General features: G+C 36.8%; 2 protein-coding genes and 1 long non-coding RNA gene across 3 annotated transcripts in view; 1 reads left to right on the top strand and 2 right to left on the bottom strand.

Annotated features, from left to right (window-relative positions):
- Nucleotides 1–8,890, top strand: part of LOC309476223 (uncharacterized protein) — a 51,547-nt gene extending 42,657 nt beyond the window's left edge. The window contains exon 4 of the mRNA XM_082139490.1: nt 8,725–8,890. Within this exon, the coding sequence (XP_081995616.1) occupies nt 8,725–8,743 (19 nt within the window). The 3' untranslated portion in view covers nt 8,744–8,890. The remainder of the gene's footprint in view (nt 1–8,724) is intronic.
- A 1,422-nt stretch (nt 8,891–10,312) lies between these two features.
- Nucleotides 10,313–12,291, bottom strand: LOC309476417. Its single transcript, XR_014198124.1, has 3 exons — nt 11,963–12,291; nt 11,294–11,352; nt 10,313–10,858 (listed from the first exon to the last, which is right to left on the bottom strand). It is a non-coding gene; the product is annotated as an uncharacterized lncRNA (long non-coding RNA).
- Nucleotides 12,292–20,793: 8,502 nt separating this feature from the next.
- LOC309476055 (uncharacterized protein) overlaps nt 20,794–22,789 on the bottom strand; it is a 298,593-nt gene continuing 296,597 nt past the window's right edge. Inside the window, exon 7 of the mRNA XM_082139192.1 lies at nt 20,794–20,979. Within this exon, the coding sequence (XP_081995318.1) occupies nt 20,926–20,979 (54 nt within the window). The 3' untranslated portion in view covers nt 20,794–20,925. The remainder of the gene's footprint in view (nt 20,980–22,789) is intronic.

Raw genomic sequence — 22,789 nt, 5'->3', positions numbered from 1 at the left:
CTTCCAGCCCTCCTCATACCAATTGACCTATCAGTAAGCCCCTCCCCTCAAACGCAGATGAGCCAATGGCAGATGAGTATCAGTTGCACGGGATGGGATCTCGTACTTCGATTTTATGGTGTTTGTGTTACAAAAATGGTAAAACGATATGCCTGGGGTTCTTGTAACACTGATCACAGGAATACTGAGAGGATAGGCATGGGTATTAGTGTATTGAATCACAATACTGTGCACGCGTTCACCGGCGCATTTCAAAAGCATGATATGATTCGTGTGAACGGAACAATTATCTGTGCAATATGACTGAAGCCCGATCTATTTATATTATCACTGATGTGAGCGCAGTAACCTGGTTACCTAAGGATTCAACCCCAACCCCAATGAAGATGAAAACGTTCATTTTCTGGTTGTCATATAGTATCACTAAGTTACAATTAAAGTTATGGAGTCAATGCTAACGTACAAGACTAAATAGCTAACTGTTCTCACGCCATGTACAGTGTAGGTCAAAAACACCCGATGACTTAAAGGTACAATATGCAATAATTTTGCATTAAAATATCCCATAATCTCAAGGCCAGTGTTATATATTTTGTTAAGTTGATTACTTACAATATCCCAAATGTTTCCAACTATTTTTAAATCGTGAGAAAATTGCGATTTTAACCAAGGAAACGGGGCGTTAGAGCAGGGGGGAGCTGGGAGTCGCCAGTCAATTGCGTCATATCCGCGTTACCCTCGGTTTCCGCTCGTACTGCGTGGAGTCCTGGACAAATGCGGAAGTTGTAGTTGTAGCGTCTATCAAGCAACACACGTAGCTTGTTTCTTGCAGTCGTTATGGAACATAATTATTCTTTACCGATTGCAGCTGGTTCTGTCGACAAAGTAACGTTATGCTTAATTTTATATTTCCTAATGTAGCATTCGGTATGTAAGGGAAGTATTATTGCTTTAGATTTCTGTTTAGTTTATTGACATTGTTTATCACGTCTGGTGTTTATGGCCATGTAAATAAATATAGCATGTGTTATACATAAATATCAATCAGTATTTTGGCAAATGATGTGGGTATGTTCGAATGTACTTTTACAACAATTGTTTAGAACACGTAAAACTGCGCAGCGTTATCACAACAATGAATTCGACATACAGTAACATCTATGAAGTATTAAACCTTACTTTTCTTGCGGTTAATTCATTTTAATGAAATAAAAGTGTGATGAGGTTCAAGAGTCAGGAAGGAAGAAGACAGGGGTCGGCGTGACTGGGACTCGTACTTTATTAAAATAAAGCAAAACAAACAAAAGTCGTGCACAACGCGCATTCACCGTGGCAACCGCGACGGCACAAAACAGTTCAAAAATGTGAGCTCGGATCCACCGGTTTTCTTTCTCTGCGTCCAATTTTCTCTTCAGTCTCTCTCTCGTTCCAGCGCGCGGCTTATAAGCGGTCTCTCCACGCGGATCACTGCAATAAAACACAGGTGTTCGTCATTTGCACTTGACCTACTTGCTCGTCTCTTCTCTCTCCCATTACAGACCGCGCTGAACCCCCCCTCGCCACAAAAAGCATGTCATTATAAAAAAAGAACTTAGCCTCATCCATGAACATGATTTTAGATTCCCGTCTGACTGATTTACATCCACGGTGGAGTTTAAAACGGCAGTTCCCATCATTCCACGCTCCTTCACATCGTCATCAAGCTACGCCGTTGTTGTTGTTTGGAATGTAGCGCCCTCCAGAGGCCAAAAATTCTTGCATATTGTAGCTTTAAAGGAACACTCCACCGTTTCTTGAAATAGGGCTTATTCACCATCATTCCTACATTTAGATAGGTGGGCAAATGCATTTTTGTCTCAGTGCATGCATTATTTTAGTTTGGCAGCGCTGCCGCTAGCTTAGCTTAGCACAATGAATGGAATCCTTTGTTGCCAGCTAGCATGTCATGAGTAAAATTGATAAAAAAAAATAAAAATGGTTATTCTCCCGCTGCAAGAACTGTCATGGTTTCTCCTTTAGAGTTGCCACAGGGCTTACCCACCTCCCCAACCACACGGGTAGAGCAAAACCGGTCATGCTGGCCAGAATGATCGCAATCAAAAGATGAAATATATTTGATCGCAAGTTCCTCCAGCAGGTCTTCATACTGTTGAAACCACTTCCCTACCACACTAGGGATCAAGTCAAGTCACCTTTTTTTATATAGCGCTTTTTACAATACAGATTGTTTCCAATCAGCTTTACAGAGATAACAGGAACATAATGTGACAAAGTTTGTTTCCAGAAGAAAATAACAGTCCAGCTTATTGTTCAGTGATGTTTCATTTTTGTTGTAAAACAGTTATTCATTTAGTTCATTAATATATATATCGCCGCTCTGGAGAAAACCGTGATGTCATCGTCATGGCATGTCATGGCAAAAAAGGTGAAAAAGGCAACAGTGGCAAGGAACCAAAACTCCATCAGTGCCAGAATGGAGAAAAAACCTTGGGAAAACCCAGACTCAGTCGGGGCGCCAGTTCTCCTCTGGCCAACGAACGAACAGTGTATGTTTATGATCAGGCAGCATTACAGGTCAGAAGTCAGATTGGATTGGAAGATTCAGAATATTATCCAGTTCCATTCGGCCCTGCTGAGGTCTGGGTTCCGTTTCAAAATAGTTCTAAACCAGTAACACCCAGCAATGCCTTTTACTTTAGGAAAGTCAAGTCAAGTCAAGTCAAGTTTATTTGTATAGCGCTTTTCACAATACAGATTGTATCAAAGCAGGTTCACAGTATTAAATTAAAATAATACAACAAAATTTGTTTCAAGAGGAATTTATTGATTGATAAAATTAAATTAAATATCCCCAAAATATCCCCAACTGAGCAAGCCAAAGGCAACAGTGGCAAGGAACCGAAAAACTCCATCAAGTGACCTAATGGTGTCCTAAGACTCCATCAGGTGACCTAATGGAGAAAAAAAAAACCTTGGGAGAACCCAGGCTCAGTCGGGGGCCAGTTCTCCTCTGGCATTTATGAGCTAGAGGCCGGATTGTAGTTTGAACTGTAGGTTTATATGAATGCCTGGCTGAAGAGATGCGACTTTAATCTAGTTTTAAACTGGGAGAGCGAGTCTGAGCAACGAACAGTATCAGGAAGACTATTCCAGAGTTTTGGAGCCAAATGTGAAAATGCTCTCCCTCCTTTAGTGGTTCTGGTCTTTGATATTATTGGCCTTTGCATCATTAAACTTTCCCTAGACACCTCTTATGGTAAGGGGGAAGCCTCTTTTGGAGAGGAGCTTCATTAGACTGACCAGTTCTTTCTCAGATTCCACTGAGCTGGCAAGGATTTCTTCAGATGCCAGAGCCAGAAACTTTGCCACTAATGAGCCTTTGCCACTAATGCATCTTTGCCGCTAACTGCTTACCTCTTCTCAGAGCGCTTAAAGCTGTTTCCATTATGCTTTGAAACTGTACAGAGATGGCATTAATGATATACAACTTTGTATATCATTAATGCCATCTCTGTACAGTTTGAAAGCATGTATTTTAAACATCAGTTAGAGTGTGCAAATTAAAGTCATTACAAATTGAAGTTGTTTTAGTTGCTTTCTTATTTACTGCGGAAGAAATGGTGTTAAAGTACATTTTAAATTCTTTGGGGGAATAAACAAGAAAAACTGGTTTGTTGTTGGTGAATTTACATTTGTGTATATACAATTTGCCAAGAAAATTATTTTAATTGATCACAAAGCAAACTTTGTTTTTAGTGGGGTCAAAACCAAAGTATTTAAAAATAATGTCTTTAAAGGTTACGGATAGATCTTGCTGGATATTCTCTTTAATGCGTCAATATTTTTCCATAGTTGTTCAGTATAGAAACATGACCAAAAGAAATGTAAAACAGTTTATGTGTGAACTTGTGTCAATATTAGTTTTATATTTAACCATAAAATATTTAACAGGGTCAAATGCATTTCTTATTTTGAAAGACACTACCTTTACTTTATTAGTGAGAAAATATTTTTGCTGTAAGGACCAATTTGTTTTCCAATTTAAATTTGTAAACAAATTATTCCAGTAAAAGATTGCAGGAGATACAGAAACAATATCTTCAAGAAAAAGGTGCCTAACTTTATTTCTATCTTTGTTTTCTGAAAAACATTTGACCTGTTCAGGAAAAGTACACTGTAAAACCCAACAAGTTAACTCAACTCAAACGTAGAAGGGTAAATGCAATTTTTAAAAAGCATCTGATTCCTGATGTATGGCTCCCATAACTATGGCAAACTCTTTAGGGTTAACTGGCATTTTGTATTCTGAAAGAAATTCTGAGCAAGTCATTAATAAACCTCGGTTGTTAAATAGCTGACGTACTAAAACAAAACCTTTGTTAAACCGTCTTTCATCTTAGATACACAAATGAAGATCTTTTAATGAAATCCATGGTTTAACCTTAATTTTATGAAGGGACAAGAAAGTACACCCACATGCCACCTCTGTTTAAGCATTCATTTACTATAGAAACTCAATTGCTGTAAAATATATTTGCAGATGGATGATGTAATAGAAATTTTTATTCCAGCCAGCATAATACCATACATGGTGTGGAAATATTTACTCTAGCCAGCTTAAAACCATACATGGTGTTAAAGAAACTGCAAGTTGCATATCATCTTCTTCCTTACTGCTGAAGAACGAGGTCAAAATGACATTTGCAGAAAGGACAGTTTGTTCTTTCTAAATACAGATAAGCTCGCTTGCACTAAGAGCAAAGGTGTTGCATTGGAAAATATATACTCAATTGTTTTAATGACATATGTGTGTAAGTGTGTGAGCATAAAGGGGTGTTAGAATAAGTGTGATAGGTTTTCTGTATATAAGCTGGGCAAAAAGGAGAAGTCGGCGCGCTTCTCATATCAGACTCTTGACTGATGTGTGAACGGCCTTTCTTGCAAGAAATAAAGATCTCTTTAACTTTTGAAATTTCCAGCAGTCTTCCAATTATTGTTTAAAGTCTAGAAAGAATTTCCACGACAATGACTATAATGACACAGGAATCATATACCTAATATAGGCCACACTGTACATTTTTGATTTATTAAATATAAAGTTAAATGTCACTTTTGAATGTCAAATGCTGTTCGAGTCCAGCCTCTAAGTTATTTTTATGTTAAAGAGGACGAAGAGGTTGTGGTGCTCGTGCTCGTAATCCGCTTCCCGCTCTCCGTTCCAGGCTGCTGTAACTTTGGCCAATTAGTTTCATGTTGCTCTGACTAATAGCAAAGTTTACAGTTATAGTGGGCAGACGAAGAACAAATGTCATATTATGCATGTACCCACGATGACTTAATATACTAGTCTTTTATTGCATTAAAAAGATTCAAAAGTGTATACATAGCTAAAAGCACTGAGTGCAAAGCTAATTTAACTCGATAAATTCATGTTGGGTGAATGGAATTACCCAGTTATGACTGAAGGAAATGTGATTGCGACCACAAATAATGAAAAGTTAGAGATGATGGCAAAGGCTTTTGTTAAGATACAAAAGAAAATTGAAATATAGAAAGAAAAATAATTAAATAGAAAGAATAAAAGCACAGTATAAGGATGTAATATGCAGGAAAGTTAATGGAGATGAGGAGCAAGATGCTCTTTTAAACATGGGAGAGTTACAGAAAGCACTGAATAACACAGGGAAACGGCTCCAGGAAAATATGACGTGCATGTATTGCAGTATAGGAAAACACCTTCCAAGACTGGATAGTCAGGATAAATATATACTGTTATATAACAAGTTGTGGAAGGTGGGAAGGCTTCCACAAAGCTGGAAAGAGCCAGCTGGAAAGAGCCAGCCATTATTTTGTTAAGGAAGTAGGGAAAAGATGCTGGCCATCCTTTATAATATAGACCTATTCCATCAATTGGAATATACGTAAGATAATGGAACGCATGATAAATGATATACTAAAAAATTTTTTGGAGGGTAGATTAGGCTACTTGAGGAATAAAATGGCTAGATGTCAAAGCGGATTTAGAAAAGGAAGAAACACAATGGATCCTGTGATAAGTTTGGAGGAGGAAATAAGGAAAGTAAGTAAATAAATACAAATCTTATGAACATCTCATAAACTGGCAGCCCACGCCTGAGTCAGCTGACACTTGTTAGTGGACAGTGGAAATTTGCACTGATCCCACATGATTCACTCCGGCAGAGGCCTTGCAGGGTCTCTGGTGCTGCCCATCCCAGTTCAGCCCATCCTACAGGATCTCCTGCTCAGCTCAATAAAAGTCTACAGATTTTTTTTTTTTTCTAATCTGTTTTGTTCATTTAAACTCTTATTTTGTTTTTGTTATCTTAAACGTAAAATACAGAAAATACAGAAAAATTGATCCTGAAACAGAAAGAAGTTGATATTCAATGTCCATTCTGTTAGTTGTAAAATAATGTCGGTGGCTTTTAAGATGGTCTGATCTAAATAATGTACAAGTACAACTATTCAATATAGTCACCAAAACATGAATCTGTAGTGTCCATTTCCTTAATAATATTCAATACAGGAGTTGTATCTTGATTAAAAGAAGGAAGTTCACTGACCATTGCATGGTTTAATACAATAATCTAGTTCAATAGACAGATTCCCGCTAAATCTCCCTGGTGGATTTTCAAAACTTGTATCTATATTGGGAACATTGGAGGAATCTAAGGGTCTAATCTAAGAAAATCACACTCCTTTTGTGAAATCCATCCCTCATTTTTAGCATGTAGGTCTAATAAAAAAAGAAGTCGGTTCATTTTTTTCATTATTCATTATTCGGTTCATTATTTATTATTAAATAATATTAAGTGTCCGGAGCTGGTTCTCACATTTCTGTAGTTTTCGCAAGACTTCTTTAATATGATCTCTTTCCCAGACCACGACTGTGACTCACTTGCCCGCTCTTTTTATTTACAAGATCATCGGTATTTGAAAACCAGTCCAGTCGCCTATACTTCCTCTTTTGAATGTGTCAGAAAGTCCACCCCGGATCGGAAAACAGGCATCGGTTTCTGACGGATTTATTGTTTTTATTGCTTCCACAACACAAACACAATCACAATAAAACAAACTAACAAATAATTAAATTATAGAAAATACAAAATAAAATGAAACATAAATCAAAAGGGGCTTTTTAAAATAATGTATAGGCCTACGTATGCAAAAGATAAATCAATTTAAGGGCTTTCTGGTTTTTAACAAATTTGAAAGATGTGTACTATAGTTACCTACATAAAAAAAAGGTTTGCAAAAAGGTTACATTTAAATTGGATAATTTTATGTTTATTAGAAAATGTTTTATCAAATGAGGCTGCAAAGATATATTTTCACTCTATGATTCTGTCTCATGTCTTGTCATAGTTTGACAAGCTGGTCTAATACACATTTGATAGTTCTAAAACCATTGGAATTATTATACAAACAAGCACTTAAAATGTTTGATAAAGAACTATTTAAGCATAATTTTAAGAAATGGATTCTTTATAATCAACAATGTGAACATTAATGCTGCTTCCTCTGTTGTTACTATTAATAATTTAATTATTAGTATTATTTAACTAGGGCTAATGACATCTGGCAAAGGGACTACCGATGAAAACTGTCTAAACTGAAAGCTAATTTGGGATTCATATCTTGATTAATGTACACTGACCCTTTTATAATATATATATATATATATAGGCCTATTGTTTCACAAAGAAAACAATTATTCACACCAAAATTAAATTTCAATCTTCAAAATTCAAAATGCATGAAAAGATTATTTTTTTTTGACCGTTTTTTTTTATTTTATTTTTTTATAATCGTCTAAAATACATTTTCTAATGACTCTATTTGTTAAAACAACAACAACAACAAAACCGCACCAAAATCGCAACCCTCTAAGGACTGCTACCTCAGTTCTTGGGGAGACTTTGTTTAAAGTGTTAGCAAATTTCCATTATAGGCCTAATCCAAGAAATGGATTTAGCAGATGGCAAAAAAAGGACATTTTGATTGGCTGTCAAGTTTTTATCATTCATCAGCTGGTGAACATCTTTATATCTTTATCGTTCTCTTTATAGTTATAATCCTTTGTGTGAACAGGCTTTAAAGACTCTTGTGTTTCAGATTCAGATTCATGTCCGCCTTCAGCTGCAGGAATGTGTGTTTTTCGTGACTGTAAAGTCTGGCGTGATATCTGTGGTTGCTGGTGCTTTGTGAACTGCAAGTAGGCTCCTGCATATATTACAGTGAGTGAAAAATATTGTCTTTATTGTGCAAAATTTGTGTTTAATTGTCTCTGTGTGATTATTTTTCAAAGGAGACAAGCTCAGGTTTTGTTGAAATTCCAAGGATGAGGTTAAATAGACTACAAAAACTATAATTCTATTCTCAACTGTTTGATTTCACTTTGCTGTGTACAGTAGGCTGTATGTATGTGTGTGTGTGTGTGTGTGTGTGTACAGTAGGCTATATATGTGTATGATGTAGTCATTTATTCAGACATCAAACGTAGAATTGCCATTAAATCAGAAGATAGCATGCTCTTCTGCTGAAATACTTCCACTGACTAAATAGATTTTCCATCAAAATCATCTTGGGAAATAAACATTCCAGACTGAATCTTAATTCCTCATGGTTGAATTCTTGAGTTAATGAAAAATAACACGCATTTAATTCTCTCTTTAATCTTCTGTGATTCATATTTCTTTACAGACGGAGAAATCTGACGTGATCTGAGAGAATCCCAACAGGATCATTGTGAATCTGCAACATTATTCTCATTGACATGAATCAGCAAAAACACACTTCAGCTGTTCAGCTTTAACCTGAAATACTTTACATATTATTCATTAATCACTTTTTACATTTAAATGAAATATTAACCTACTGGAAGCACATATGATTTAGGATATTTAGATGACCGTTACTTACATTATCTGACAGTTCCAGCTTATAAACCTGGAATAGATTAACATTTGTCATTTCTCATGCTTATTATAATAAGTCTCTTGTTTCAGACGATGGATTGGGTGTTTGTTGAAGGTTGAGAAGGAGTTCAGTGTTTCTGAAGTGAAGATTCTGATAGAGACTCATTATAATGGAAACACTCGGCGGCGCTTATTCACTGTAGTTACTCCATTATTATTCAGTTCAACAATAACCTATTTATTATCTTGATACATTCATAGAACAAATGCTTTGTGATATTTAAGATGGAAACACTCAAATCAACATTTAACACTCAATGACAACTTAAACCTTTAAGACAAACCGACATGAGCTCTCGGCACAGTCAACATCATTATTTCATTTACAGATGTATTAAATGCACAAATGTGAAGAAGATTTGCACTACACATCTTGTACTGTCAGTTTTTACTTGACTTGTTATCAATGTACTGTATTTGCATAATACAATGTGAAAAGTGTATAAAAATGTAAAAACAACGTTTGTGATTCAGGCAGAGCTGCTTTATTTGGTTCATTAGAACCCATTTAAAATCTTTATGGAGAAAATGAATTGGAAAAATACTTCTTGAATCTGGTTGTCACTTTTACTCTTTATTTGCATGTTTGTATTGTAAGTGTATCATTTTTACTGTTGCTTTTAATAACAGAATGTGAATAAATGTAACATGTTAAATTTTCTGTTGTCATTTTAATTTGTCCTTTTTATATTTTATACATTTGTATGTCCATAGTTTAATTCATTTATTACAGTTTTAGTGCATTTCTGATTATAATGTAAAAAGTTGTAAAGGGAAATTGTAGCGTAAAATAAATGATTTGATTATTGTAATAATATTTTTTTTATTAAAATAATTATTTATTTATATAATTTATTTATTAATAATTCTTTTTTTTACAAAGTTACTAATATTTATGTCTTAAATTCTTTGAAACGTTCAAGCTTTAAACATTTCAAAGCTTATCTTCACATTATGTTTACTGTTTCACACTAATACTCTAATACACTAATTTGACACAGTGTGTAATTTAAGATTGTAAATATGAGAGACTTTAACAGTCACTTCGGGAACAATCTAGAAACAAACTTTAAAAACATATTCACATTGTGTCAACTTCAACTTTTCTGGATGATCTGAGAACTTTGATGTAAAACTTTTTTTTTTGTTTAAGGTATGAACGTTTTTATTTTATTTTATGTTTATTAACAATACTACAATAAAATGATTATTTAGTTTTCTTAAAAACTATTTTTTAAAGTAATTTTACCTCTCTGATCAGCTATTCTAAAAAATATAAATAATGTGTTCATGATATATCACACTCTAAAAACTCCTGGGTCAAAAATAACCCATAATGGGTTATTTTTGACCCAACTCCTGGGTTAAAAAGGGACCAACTAATTTATGGGTTATTTCAACTCAGAAAATTGGGTTATGCTTTTTGACCCACATTATGGGTTAAATACCTGACCCAAATGTTGGGTTTAAAAAACCCAACATCTGGGTAGAAATAACCCAAAAATTAGTTGGTCCCTTTTTAACCCAGGAGTTGGGTCAAAAATAACCTAACTTGGGTCACTATCCCAGTATGCCTTATTTCAGAAATTAAAACTTTGTTTTACATTATATTACACACTTCAAGCACTTTTACATTTTTATTGCATTAAATAAAAATCTTTAAGAAAAAACACACACTTGGACATGTTTATTTTCATATTTATTTTAGGTCTCACTGTAATAACAATATTAGAAATAAAAAATAGAAAAATAAACAACAATTCTCAGAAGAGCCTCAGGAATTTAAGCCTGGGGACAACTTTGGGGACAAGATTTTTGATGGTGTCCTCATCAAAGAGAAGAAATGCCTCCTCATCTATCTGAAAGACAGAAAACAAGACAATATGAGTATTGTTAATAAGTCGAGACAATTGTGAACCACTCACCAGACACTCTTTCATTATCAAGCTAACAAATAATCACTTTTGAGGTAATGCAGTGGCTTTTTTATTAAATTTTTTTTACGTGGCCCAAATTGCTAGTTAACTAATGTGGTTATTTTGCAGCATTAACATTAACTTACCCATTTTGTGTGAATGACATATTTTCTTTCATTAAAAAGTGTAATGACAGCCCATTCTTATGCATAACAGCTTGAAGACAAGGCACAGTAATCTTTTAGGGTTGTACATACCCCACTGTCGAAGAAGTTGTGACTTTCACAAAATCTTGCACTGACACATTTAAGTCTTATAAAAAAAAAAAAAAGTAGGTATAGAGAGATGATATAAGGGCAATAAGAGTAAAATGCTCACCTCTAAAATTCTCTGTCAGCTCAGACAGCTGCCACTCAGTTAGCTTATCAGCGACAAAACTGTGGAGAAAACATAGCAATATAGAGGTTAGCAACAATTTGAAGACTTGACCCGCTTCTTTAACTCTACCTAACGTTACTTCAGCCAGTAGAGCACTGTATAATATGATAAGCACGGCACAGCTGGTAAACATAACTCAACTATTGTGTTGCCTCGTCGCTCTGTAGCCGCAGCTATGGGGCTCGCACACCGGACGAGAAGCGCCGCGTCGCGTCTAGGACAACTCGAGGAATCGCTCACCAGACGTGCACTCTCTCAAGGGGCTCGCGAAGCGCAGCCCCGCGTCTTTAAAATTCGAACACATTATTCTCTATGAGTGTAACGGACACACACACACAGCGGCGGTCTGTCCGCGGCACCCAGCAACGGCTCAGGACCGTGTTCAAAATCGCGTCCGCTTGTGCGATAACGTTACCTCGAGTTGTCCTAGACCTAGATGTTGTCGTGATAGCCGCGGCTACATGCCAACCACAGAATTACCACGGCTAACGCTAGTCTCAACGTAGCAACGTATTTATTTTATTTTTTTAGCAAATGGTGCTAAACTAGCAACAGGGACATGGACACAGAAAAGTTAACATTACATCAACACTGAAAATACTCTCTTACCTTGAATATAGATGAAGTTGCACCGATGAAGCACAGGCCAAAACGGATCGAGCGCGAAGCGACGGTTATTTCAAACGACTGTTGTGAGAAAATTCCAGAACAACTGCGAGAGAGAGAGAGAGAGAGAGAGAGAGAAAGCCAACCCTATAACCCAGAACATGGGTTACTCTTTGAAAAATAACCCAGAAACCCAAACAACCCATGAATTGGGTCAAAATCTTAGCCCTATAACCCAGAAAATGGTTACTCTCTGAAAAAATAACCCATAATTTTAACCCAACACAAATAACCCAGAAAATGGGTTGAAGAAATAACCCAGGAGTTTTTAGAGTGCACTGTTGGTCTCTAGTGTGATCTGAGATGTTTGACATATTATTATTTCTCTGTCACTTTAATAGACTCTTTTTGAATCACACATAGCTTATATTATGTTCAGTCTATACATGATGGTCAAACAGCATCAATGTTTAATGACGAATCTACAGTTCCTCAAACTGTTTTGCCGCATCAGATGAAAGCTAATCTGGCTCAGATTCTGACAATAAGTACTCTTGTTTGTACAACATAGATATTTACATGGGTTGTAACTCATTGAGAGAGATTGCTCAAAACTGTGCATGCTTCGAACACCTGTGTATTAGCCCGTTCTCATACCCAAGGCGTCACTTTTTGTCACTTTCAACCATGCTTCAATATCTGACGCTCAAAGCACCCTTTAGCGTCCATATGAGACGCAGAACCCTACCACAGACCTAAACCTACCCAACCGAAGCGTCTCATATTGACGCTAGGGCAGGGGTATTCAATTAAAATTCTAAGAGGTCCAGTTAGAAAAAATGTCAGCAACCAAAGGTCCGCAACATCACAATGACTAACTTGCGTTATCATTCAGTGCCACAGCCTAGTAGTTGTATGAAAATATGTAAGTAGCCTAGTCAACCGATGACTGTCAAATAAAATGAAAGTACAAATTTAATAATATGTCAACAATATTTATTGTCAGTTTTTTATATTGAGCTGTAGGGATCATAAAAATAATAAGTACTCTAATAATAAATGATCAATTTAAATAAAATAAAGGCTGCATTTACATTTTTTTAAATAAATAAATAAAACACAACAGAGAGCTTTTGAAAAATGTGCATCTCAAAATAAAGTGCTTAATTTTAGAAAAATGAAATAAAAAGTATAGCTTGAGTTTCCCTTTTACTTTTTAGTTAACTCCCTTTCACATCTTAAGTTTAAACACATTTTAAAATAAACAATCTCAACACATTAACAATTGAACAGCTTTAACAGCTCCTTTTCTCTTTCCTTCCCTTTTATATCCCACTTCCACACTTTCTCTTGCTTAGTGAGAAAAGTGAGCCCTTGCTTGTCCTGCCAGGATTTTAAATCTGGGCTGGAATGGTGTCAGGGCCATTCTCAAACACATGTGTAGGTGCTCATTGGTGAGCCTGGATCGATATTTGCTTTTAATAATGTTCATTGTGGAGAAAGCTGCCTCACAGTTGTATGTGGAGCCAAACATGGTAAAGATGTACAAGGCTACTTTCCTCAGACCTGGGAAAGCGGACTCTGAAACTATTTGAAGCCAGAAAGTGGCAGGATCAGTTTTTCCAAAATGCTCTTTTAAGGCCACATCTGCTTGGAGATCGACCAGTTGCATCTGGAGAGGCCCAGCGCTTTCCCACTTGAAGAGCAGTGTGACTTCCTTTGAGAACTCCCTGACATCTGTGATGAGGAATGGGTTCTGAATGAACAGGGTGAGCTGCTGTCCAAGGCTGAAGCTGTCAAAACGCTTGCTGAAGTTTACAATCAGCTTGTCAACAAAGTCAACAAAAGAAGACACATCTCTCTCACCCTGAACCTGTTCTTTCACAGTTGGAAAGTGTGCACAGTCTGCCAACAGGTCTTCCCTAAACAACACAAGTTTCCTCTGAAAGGAGCGGACAGCTGTCATCAGATCACAAACTGAATTGTCCTTGCCCTGTAGCTTTAAATTCAGTTCATTCAGGTGTGAAGTGATATCAACCAAAAAAGCCACAATATCCATCTTCTTGTCATCCTCCAAAAAGAGAGAAAATGTTGTTGCCTTCTGGCTCTTCAGCTGTGCTAAGAAAGCTGCGATTTCCCCTCGGATGGACCAAAAGCGCTCCAACACCCTACCTTTGCTGAGCCATCTTACATTGTTGTGTAGCAGAAGGTCATCAGCATTTGCATCAACTTCTCTGAGGAATTCCCTGAGCATTCGATGCTGAAGGGAAGAGGAAGCTCTGAGAAAGTTTATCATTCTCATCATTGTGTTCATCACCTCAGCATACTCGTCTGACAGGGTGGAGCACAGGACTGACTGATGAATTATGCAATGGTAAGAGATGAGTTGAGGATTGTCATCTTTCATTCTTGCCACATCCTCTCTCTCTCCCTACCATGGCAGGGGCTCCATCTGTGGTTATTGAAACCACTTGCTTCAGCTCTATTGCCCTCTTCTTTAACATCTCCTTTATGGCCAGGTAGATGTCCTCTCCTCTTGTACTGGTCTGAAGGGGTGTGACACCTAACAGGTCTTCACAGAACTCTTCCTTGTCCTTGTTGAAGAACCTCACAAAAACTAAGAGTTGAGCATTGTCAGACACATCAGTGGACTCATCTACAGCTAAGCCTATGCATGGTGCCTTGTGAATTGCTTCATCCAGCTGAGCTAGCACATCATGGGTTAATATTTCTGTTTTCTTTGTGGCTGATGATGCTGACATAGGTATTTGCTTGATTTTTACACACATGTCTTCTTTTTGTTTTCCCTCAAATAAGGTTTCAGCTACCGCACTCATGCACTCCTTGACAACCCCTCCATCAGTAAATGGTTTTTTATGTTTGCCCAAAATCCAAGCAACTTTAAGGGAACATTCGTTAGCACGTTGTTGGGCAGTGAATGAATGTGTTAGGATTCTGCTGGATCGATCATATTGGGCTTTTAGATCGTTTATTTTCTGCGCCCTCAGTGCGGATTTAAGTGGGTATGTTTGGTCAAAAGATTTGTGCTTTGTCTCATAGTGGCGCTTCACATTGCCGCTTTTAATAATCGCGACAGTCTCTGAACATATGAGACATACCGGTTTTGAACTGCCCGTGGGAAGAATGAACATGTAAGAATCTGTCCATTCTTGATTAAAAGCTCTGTTTTCGCTGTCCACTTTTCTTTTTTTAGAGCACGCCATGTGAAACGTTGTCTCTCTTTCGTCTCGTCTCTCCCTCTGTGTGTGTGTGTGTGTGTGTATCTCGCTGTCTGACTCGAGTAGCATCACATGACATGATTTACAACGCATGCTATTGGTCTGTGAGTTTCCTGGGCCGCGCTAAACCAGTACCATAGATGCTAGAAAAGCTGCGCGGGTTAAAATAGAAACGCTCCGTCAAAAGTCAATAATTCTCAATAATTTATGGGTTATTGGTCCGGGTCCGGAGAGAACGGCGGCTGGGTCCGGATCCGGACCGCGGTCCGCCTATTAGTGACCTCTGCGCTAGGGGGTGCTTTGTGCGTCGAATATTGACGCTTCCGAAAGCGTCAGTTACATGACGCCTAAACCTACCCATAACCGAAGCGTCACATATGGACGCTAAAGGGTGCTTTGAGCGTCAGATATTGAAGCATGGTTGAAAGTGAAAAAAAGTGACGCCTTGGGTGTGAGAATGTGTTGCAGCATTCAACTCAACTCAACCCACTTTTTATTTATATAGCACCGCTAAAAACAACAATTGTTGACCAAGGTGCTGTACATTACATCAAATACCATCAACATTTAACACCATGTAGAACATAAATTACAACACCAAACCAGACTGAGCGCAAATCAGTTACATTTTAAAAGCCAAAGAAAAAAGATAGGGTTGCTTTAAAGGGTAACAATTATGCAAAATTCACTTTACATGATGTTTTAACATAAATGTGTGTTAAATGGCAGTGTGTGTACACAACCACCCTATAATGATAAAAATCCACCCAGTGCTTTTTTTTAAATCCCCATAAATCATAAGCACTGTCTCAGAACGAGCTGTTCTCAGATTCGGGGCAATGTGACATCACTTTGCACAGGCCCCTCCCACTACCCACTACCTCCTTCCTCTTCTTATCCCACCAGTCCACAGTAGAGGTTGGAATGGCTGCTGCAAATGTGCTTATGAGGATAACTGGGCGGTTGTCGAACTGTTTACTGCTGTTAGTGCTGTACCATCATGTGTGGTCTCTTTTTCTTCATATATTTCCTACGTCTGAAGGTCTTCATAACTTTGTCCTCTGTGGGGGTGCATCCAGCAAGACGATTTTGTCTTACAGTTCCCACAACATGGATTCCTGCTTTCTCAAGCTGCACCTGAAGATTAACACCACAAAACCAGTTGTCACAATAGTCCAGGGAAAGTAGCATTTTTTTTTTTTACGACAGACTAATTGTAAAATAATATTTTGCAGCTTAGATCATTTCTATGAGGTGTCCAGAACAACATACTAAAAGTCCTAAGAAATCCTAGTTGAGGAAATATGTTAAATTCTCATCAATCCGAGATGTGTGCCAAAAGGCCAGGCAACAATACACCCCAATGGGGCTATTTTTCCCCTTTACTCCTATCAAAATGAAACTTTACACAATGAAAGTACCCATGAAAAGTAAAAAAAAAAAAATGTAAACTGCATTACAATTATTTTTATTTATACCAAAAAAGGGTATTTTGCATTTTTACTGTATTACAAGTTTCTTTTGAAATGAATTTGCATATGCACATGAGCCCACACTTATTGAATATGTCCTAATTTGCATAGGCAGAAACACCATTCATATGTATGACCATCATACATTCAATTACAAGTATTTTGTAATGCAAGTGTTTTGCCCTTTAAAAACTGCATTGATTTGGACTTCAACAATTTGGTTACCATTGAAGTACATTGTGTGGAGAAAAATCCTGAAATGTATTACAAGTTTCTTTGAAAATTAATTTGAATATGTATTTCTCAAAAAAACTTAATTTCTTTTCCACTGAAGAAAGAAAGACATGAACATCTTGGGTGGCATTGGGGTGAGTAAAATTATCAGAAAATGTTCATTTTAAGGTGAACTAATCCTTTAAACCGACAGAAATGCCTGAAGTATGGGCGTGATGTCTGAGGCTGAGACTAGTTTCCCACCATCTTATCCAGCACAGTTTAGTGAAAGCAGCTGCTGCCTCTGCTCAGTGCAGCAGGGATCTGTGTTAGGCCCTCTGTTATTCTCAATATATATGCTGGCACTGGGAAATATTATAAGGAAACATGGAATTAGTTTCCATTGTTATGCTGATGACACTCAAATTTATATTTCATCACGGCCAGATGAAAATGCTAAATTATCCAAATTGACAGAGTGTGTTAAAGGTATAAAAGATTGGATGACGTGCAATTTTCTTTTATTAAATCCAGACAAGACAGAGTTAATACTTATCGGTTCAAAAAAACACCCACAAAACCTCTCACAATACAACTTTAACATAGTAGGATGTCCTGTTACTTTATCCTCTACAGTAAAAGACCTGGGTGTTATATTAGACTGCAACCTGTCTTTTGAAAATCATATTTCATATGTTACAAGAACAGCCTTTTTCCACCTTAGAAACATTGCTAAGCTATGTAACATGCTATCAGTTTCTGATGCAGAAAAGTTAGACCTCGAGACTGGATTACTGTAATGCTTTATTAGCTGGTTGTCCTGCATCCTCAATAAACAAGCTACAGTTAGTCCAAAATGTCGCCGCTAGAGTTCTAACTAGATCAAGAAAATATGATCATATAACACCGATTTTATCATCACTATATTGGTTACCTATAAAGTTCCTTATTGATTACAAGATATTGCTACTGACTTATAAAGCCCTAAACGGCTTAGCTCCAGTCTATTTAACGGCTCTTCGATCACCCTATAATCCATCACGCTCTTTAAGATCACTAAATTCAAGGCTTTTGGTCATACCCAGGATATCTAGGTCCACCAAAGGAGGGAGAGCATTTTCACATTTAGCTCCAAAACTCTGGAATAGTCTTCCTGATACTGTTCGTTGCTCAGACTCGCTCTCCCAGTTTAAAACTAGATTAAAGTCGCATCTCTTCAGCCAGGCATTCATATAATACTTTTAATCTTACAGTTAAATCCGACCTCTAGTTCATAAATGCCAGAGGAGAACTGGCCCCCGACTGAGCCTGGGTTCTCCCAAGGTTTTTTTTTTTTCTCCATTAGGTCACCTGATGAAGTTTTTCGGTTCCTTGCCACTGTTGCCTTTGGCTTGCTCAGTTGGGGATATTTAATTTAATAAATCAATCAACAATACTATTGATCAGCATTACCAAACGTAGACGTTTTCCACTAGAAACAAACATTGAATTGTTGAGCTTCACAAAATAGAAAGTGGCTGTAAGAAAATAGCTAAAGAATTGAAAATCCCCATTTTGACCATCAGGGCAATAATTAAGAAGTTCCAATCAACTAAAGATGTTACGAATCTGCCAGGAAGAGGACGTGTGTCTATATTATCTTAATGTACGGTGAGGATGAAAGTTTGAGTGGCCAAAGACTCTTCAAGGATCACAGATGGAGAATTGCAGAGATTAGTTGAGTCTTGGGGGTAAAAAAAAAAAAAAAAACCTACATCCCCACATGTTGTTTGGGAGGGTTTCAAGAAAAATCCTCCTCGCTCCTCCAGAAACAAACTCAGGCAAATTTAACTTCACCACAACCACTCTCCCTGATGTGTCAATGGTGGCTTTGGCCAGGTGGTGTTAAGTGTAAACCACACTTCATGATGTAACACCGCTTTGACTGTCGGGTAGAAGTCTGCTGTGGAGCTCACTTCTGTGCGGCTCGACAAACGTGTGCATCGAGGGTGTATATCGGCTCGCGAGCACCCTTCTGAAAACTAAACTGACAAATGGGACACTCTACGGTCTTGTGGACTTAATGGACATGCGCACCAGATGACCATTGTAAGTCCACAAGAACACATGTAGTGTGCTATTTGTGACAGGGCCTTAGAGAGTGTGGATTTAGTGTGTGTTAAGTGTACTGCGCTTTGCTGTACACCCACTGTCAACTGGCCAAGACAGCAAGTGTGTGTATTTGGACAGACCTCAAGCATCAGTTCAGCAACTAGTAAGTCAGACTGTAAACACATCCGTTGGCAGAGGGATGTGTGGAGTATCGTTCCAAATGAGTGAACATATAAATCCTTTAGTTTAATGTGAATGTTGTCAGGGTTCTGCTGTGTAGCACGTGCTGTCCTTAAAACACTCTTGTGTGTAGGACTAATTTCTTACGCGTCTAATCCCAAGCCTCTGTTGCTTATTCATTATTCTAAAGTATTTGTGTTTTCCAGACATAGTAAAATTATGCGTAACCGTTTTTGTCCTATTGTTTACTATATTTATTTGCTTGTTCTTTGTCACTGTGGGTTTTGGTTCTTTTGTTGTTGTAAGCTGTAAGGACCTTTGAAAGAACTGAAATCATTTGGTGAAGTGATACGGAACTGTAATGCGGTCATAATCTGCCTGGAACTACTTTAGCTGTTTCCTTAAATAATTGAAGCCTCAGAACGTTCATCAACCAATCAGATTCAAGCATTCAAGGCCCCGTAATAAATCAAGGTAATTCTGAACAATCTATTCTACTGTGTATTTAGAGCCTGTCAATCAGCATTAGAGCGTCTCCCTCAGGCTGAATTACGCAAATACACTAGACATCTACCAAAGTGTGTCTGCATGTTCAGCGATTATCTAAAACTAGCGGCCAATCATAAACTAGCACTACGACACAGAATCTCTCTCACCTTAATGTATGGATAGAGCCACTACTGCCAATAAATGTGAAGAACTTAAAATGATCTGTACTCACCATAGACAGACACATTGAATGTTTTTGATGACAGTTCAGATGCGATTATCTTTACTTCATAGAGTCCAGCATGTTCAGTTCTGATGTTTGTGATGGTCAGAGATCCAGTTTGATGATCCAGCTTCAGTCTGTCTCTGAATCTCCCATCAGGAACATCATCATATGTGGAGAAGATTCCAGACTCTCTGTCTATTTTAGCTATCAGAGACTCTTCAGCTCCAAACTTCCACAGTATGTCGTCATGTGTGTGTATTTCAGTAACATCAGTGTGTAGAAGCACAGATTCTCCCTCCATCACTGACAATGACTGTATTTAATTTGTTTCAACAGCAAACACACCTGAAGAACACGAACAAGAACTGATTAAGTCTTCTGTTGGTTTACAAAGCCTGGCGTCAGTTTTATAATATTTAATGTGAACTGATACAAAGTGTGAAGAGAAATGCAAATTCATTATGAGACAGCAGATCTCTCAATAATAATACTGACTTGATTTACCTGTGAAAAACTGTAAATCATCTTAGCTTGTTCCAGACACTTACCAGTCAGACGCCGCCAACACAAACTGAACAAAACAAGCGTCTGAAACATTTTCTTCAGATGATCTAATAAAATCATCCGCCAAAAACAATCAAGCTGTTCATCTGATGTGTGAATCCTTCCTCGACAGAGTTTGACCCTCCTAGTTTACACACACACACACACACACACACACACACACACACACACACACACACACACACACACACACACACACACACACACACACACACACACACACACACACACTCACTCTCTCTCTCTCTCTCTCTCTCTCTCTCTCTCTCTCTCTCTCTCTCTCTCTCACTCTCTCACTCTCACACACACACACACACACACACACACAGAAACTTTATAGTTACATTATTTTCTTATTAAGACTTTAAATGTTCTTGTTCATAGAAAACATAATTTATTTTTGTCATCTAATACTGATAAAGTTGGATATTGGAATATTGTATACATTTTCTTCATGGTAAAATATAGTGTAATGGTTCCTCTTCTTCTGAGTCAGAATGAAACCGGCTGTGGTTTGATTCCCTTAGAAACGGTTTGATCTGTTGGCTGGACAAAGACAGAGTGATCATTTATGAATATAGTTTGAAGGGATTCTTCCTCTCCTGCTATTTATGAACATCACAGTCTGACTTCAGCTAACAGTGAAATCAACAGTAACACTTTATAAGACTGTTCCGTCATTAATGAATAACTACACAGGAACAAATGAGTAATTTAACACTTATAACAAATTTACTTATAATGAATTTTACTATTAATAATTAATGAATTAGTAAGTAACTAATATCGCTCAGTTGAATGAGGTAGTTCACTATTATCTAATCAATAAAAAATTTTTTTACATTCCTCCCAAGGTACTACTATATACAGGTTCATAATTAACATGAATAATGTATAATATATAATTAATTCTAAAGTGAAGATCATGGTAACCCATTAGTAATGACTCGAGTATTACCAAATCCATCGGAAGGAATTAGGCTTCTACTATCAAAAATCACTGAGTTGTTGTTAGATACTGCAAGTTTAATCTTCTAGATCAGTCGAATTCACAAATGAATGTTATTTATTGTGAACCAGTTGATTTAAAAGAACCAGTTCTAAAGATTCACTCACAAAACAGAGATCTTGATTTAATATAGTTAATAAAGTTAAACAGTTTCTTTTAATGACAAGCTCCTTCCTTCACCAAATACGAACATGTTTTCTATCATGTCTGTCTATGAGAGACAGTGGAGCCAGTCTGAGCGTCAATGGCGAGGAAAGAGTTAAAGACCTGTGGTAGAAATCAAGCTTTTAATGTTGTTTATATGTCTATGTGGTGCTTTTGATATGATTTAAGACAAATCATGTGCAAATTCATAAGTCAACACCATTCCTGAGTTTTTTCTTCTTAAAAAACAGTCTCAAAAACACAGTTTGGGAAATGCATTCATGATGTACTCGATTATATTATATATCATTATATACATTTTGAACACAAAAAAGTTTCGGACTGCAGCTTTAACCTTGTAAACCCTAAGTTATAAATGTTATTAAATTACCATTAAGCTCATTCTTCTTTGTCTAATAGATACTGCTAATTTTTTAATTTTTTAATTATTATTAAAATAAAATGTTCATCAAAATGTTATTTTTGACCCACTGCAAGATTTTCTGAAGTATACAGCCAAATCATTACTATTTTTACAAAAGTACTGCCTAAATTTTGCATAACAGCATCATAAAATTAATTTTTAAATATCCAAAAGATTATAATAAAAGACTTCAGCCGTTATAAGTGAATCAGATCTGTTTTAATTGCACTTATCACATGAACATACACATATATTTAGATTTCTTTACTATTTTCCAGAAAATAATATAGTTTATCTGTGCTTCAAAGCACGTTTTCCTTGACGGATGCAAAGTTAAAAAAAAAAAAAAAGAAAAGAAAAAGAAAGGTCTGTATTCATCTACGGTTCAGGCTTTTGTGAGGAGTTTGGCATATTATACTTTAGCTATGACACTGAAATGACTTTTCTGAAAACATTTATAACAACAGAAACGATGATGAACACTTCTAAATCCTGCCGGCATAAATACATAAATAATTACATATCAACAGTGGACAATCACAGCAAAACCTTCTTTAAGAATAGAACTAAAAGAGACATGAAATGGAGAAAACATTTATAATGAAGAGATGATATGAATAATGAATAATTAACGTTAACAGTAAAAAATTTAAAAAAAAAAAAAAAAAAGATTAGCATGCCATCTCAAATGCTTCATAAAACATGTTTCAAGACATTTGTTAAAAAAAATAAAAGCAATTAACCTTTTGCACATTTAACAAAGACAAAAACGTGCTTTA

This window comes from Leuciscus leuciscus (genome assembly GCF_965113295.1).
Source record: "Leuciscus leuciscus genome assembly, chromosome: 15".
In the NCBI taxonomy this organism is placed as follows: Eukaryota; Metazoa; Chordata; class Actinopteri; order Cypriniformes; family Leuciscidae; genus Leuciscus; species Leuciscus leuciscus.
The sequence above is the reverse complement of the archived record's forward strand: the minus strand, read 5'-3'. Positions and strand labels throughout refer to the sequence as shown.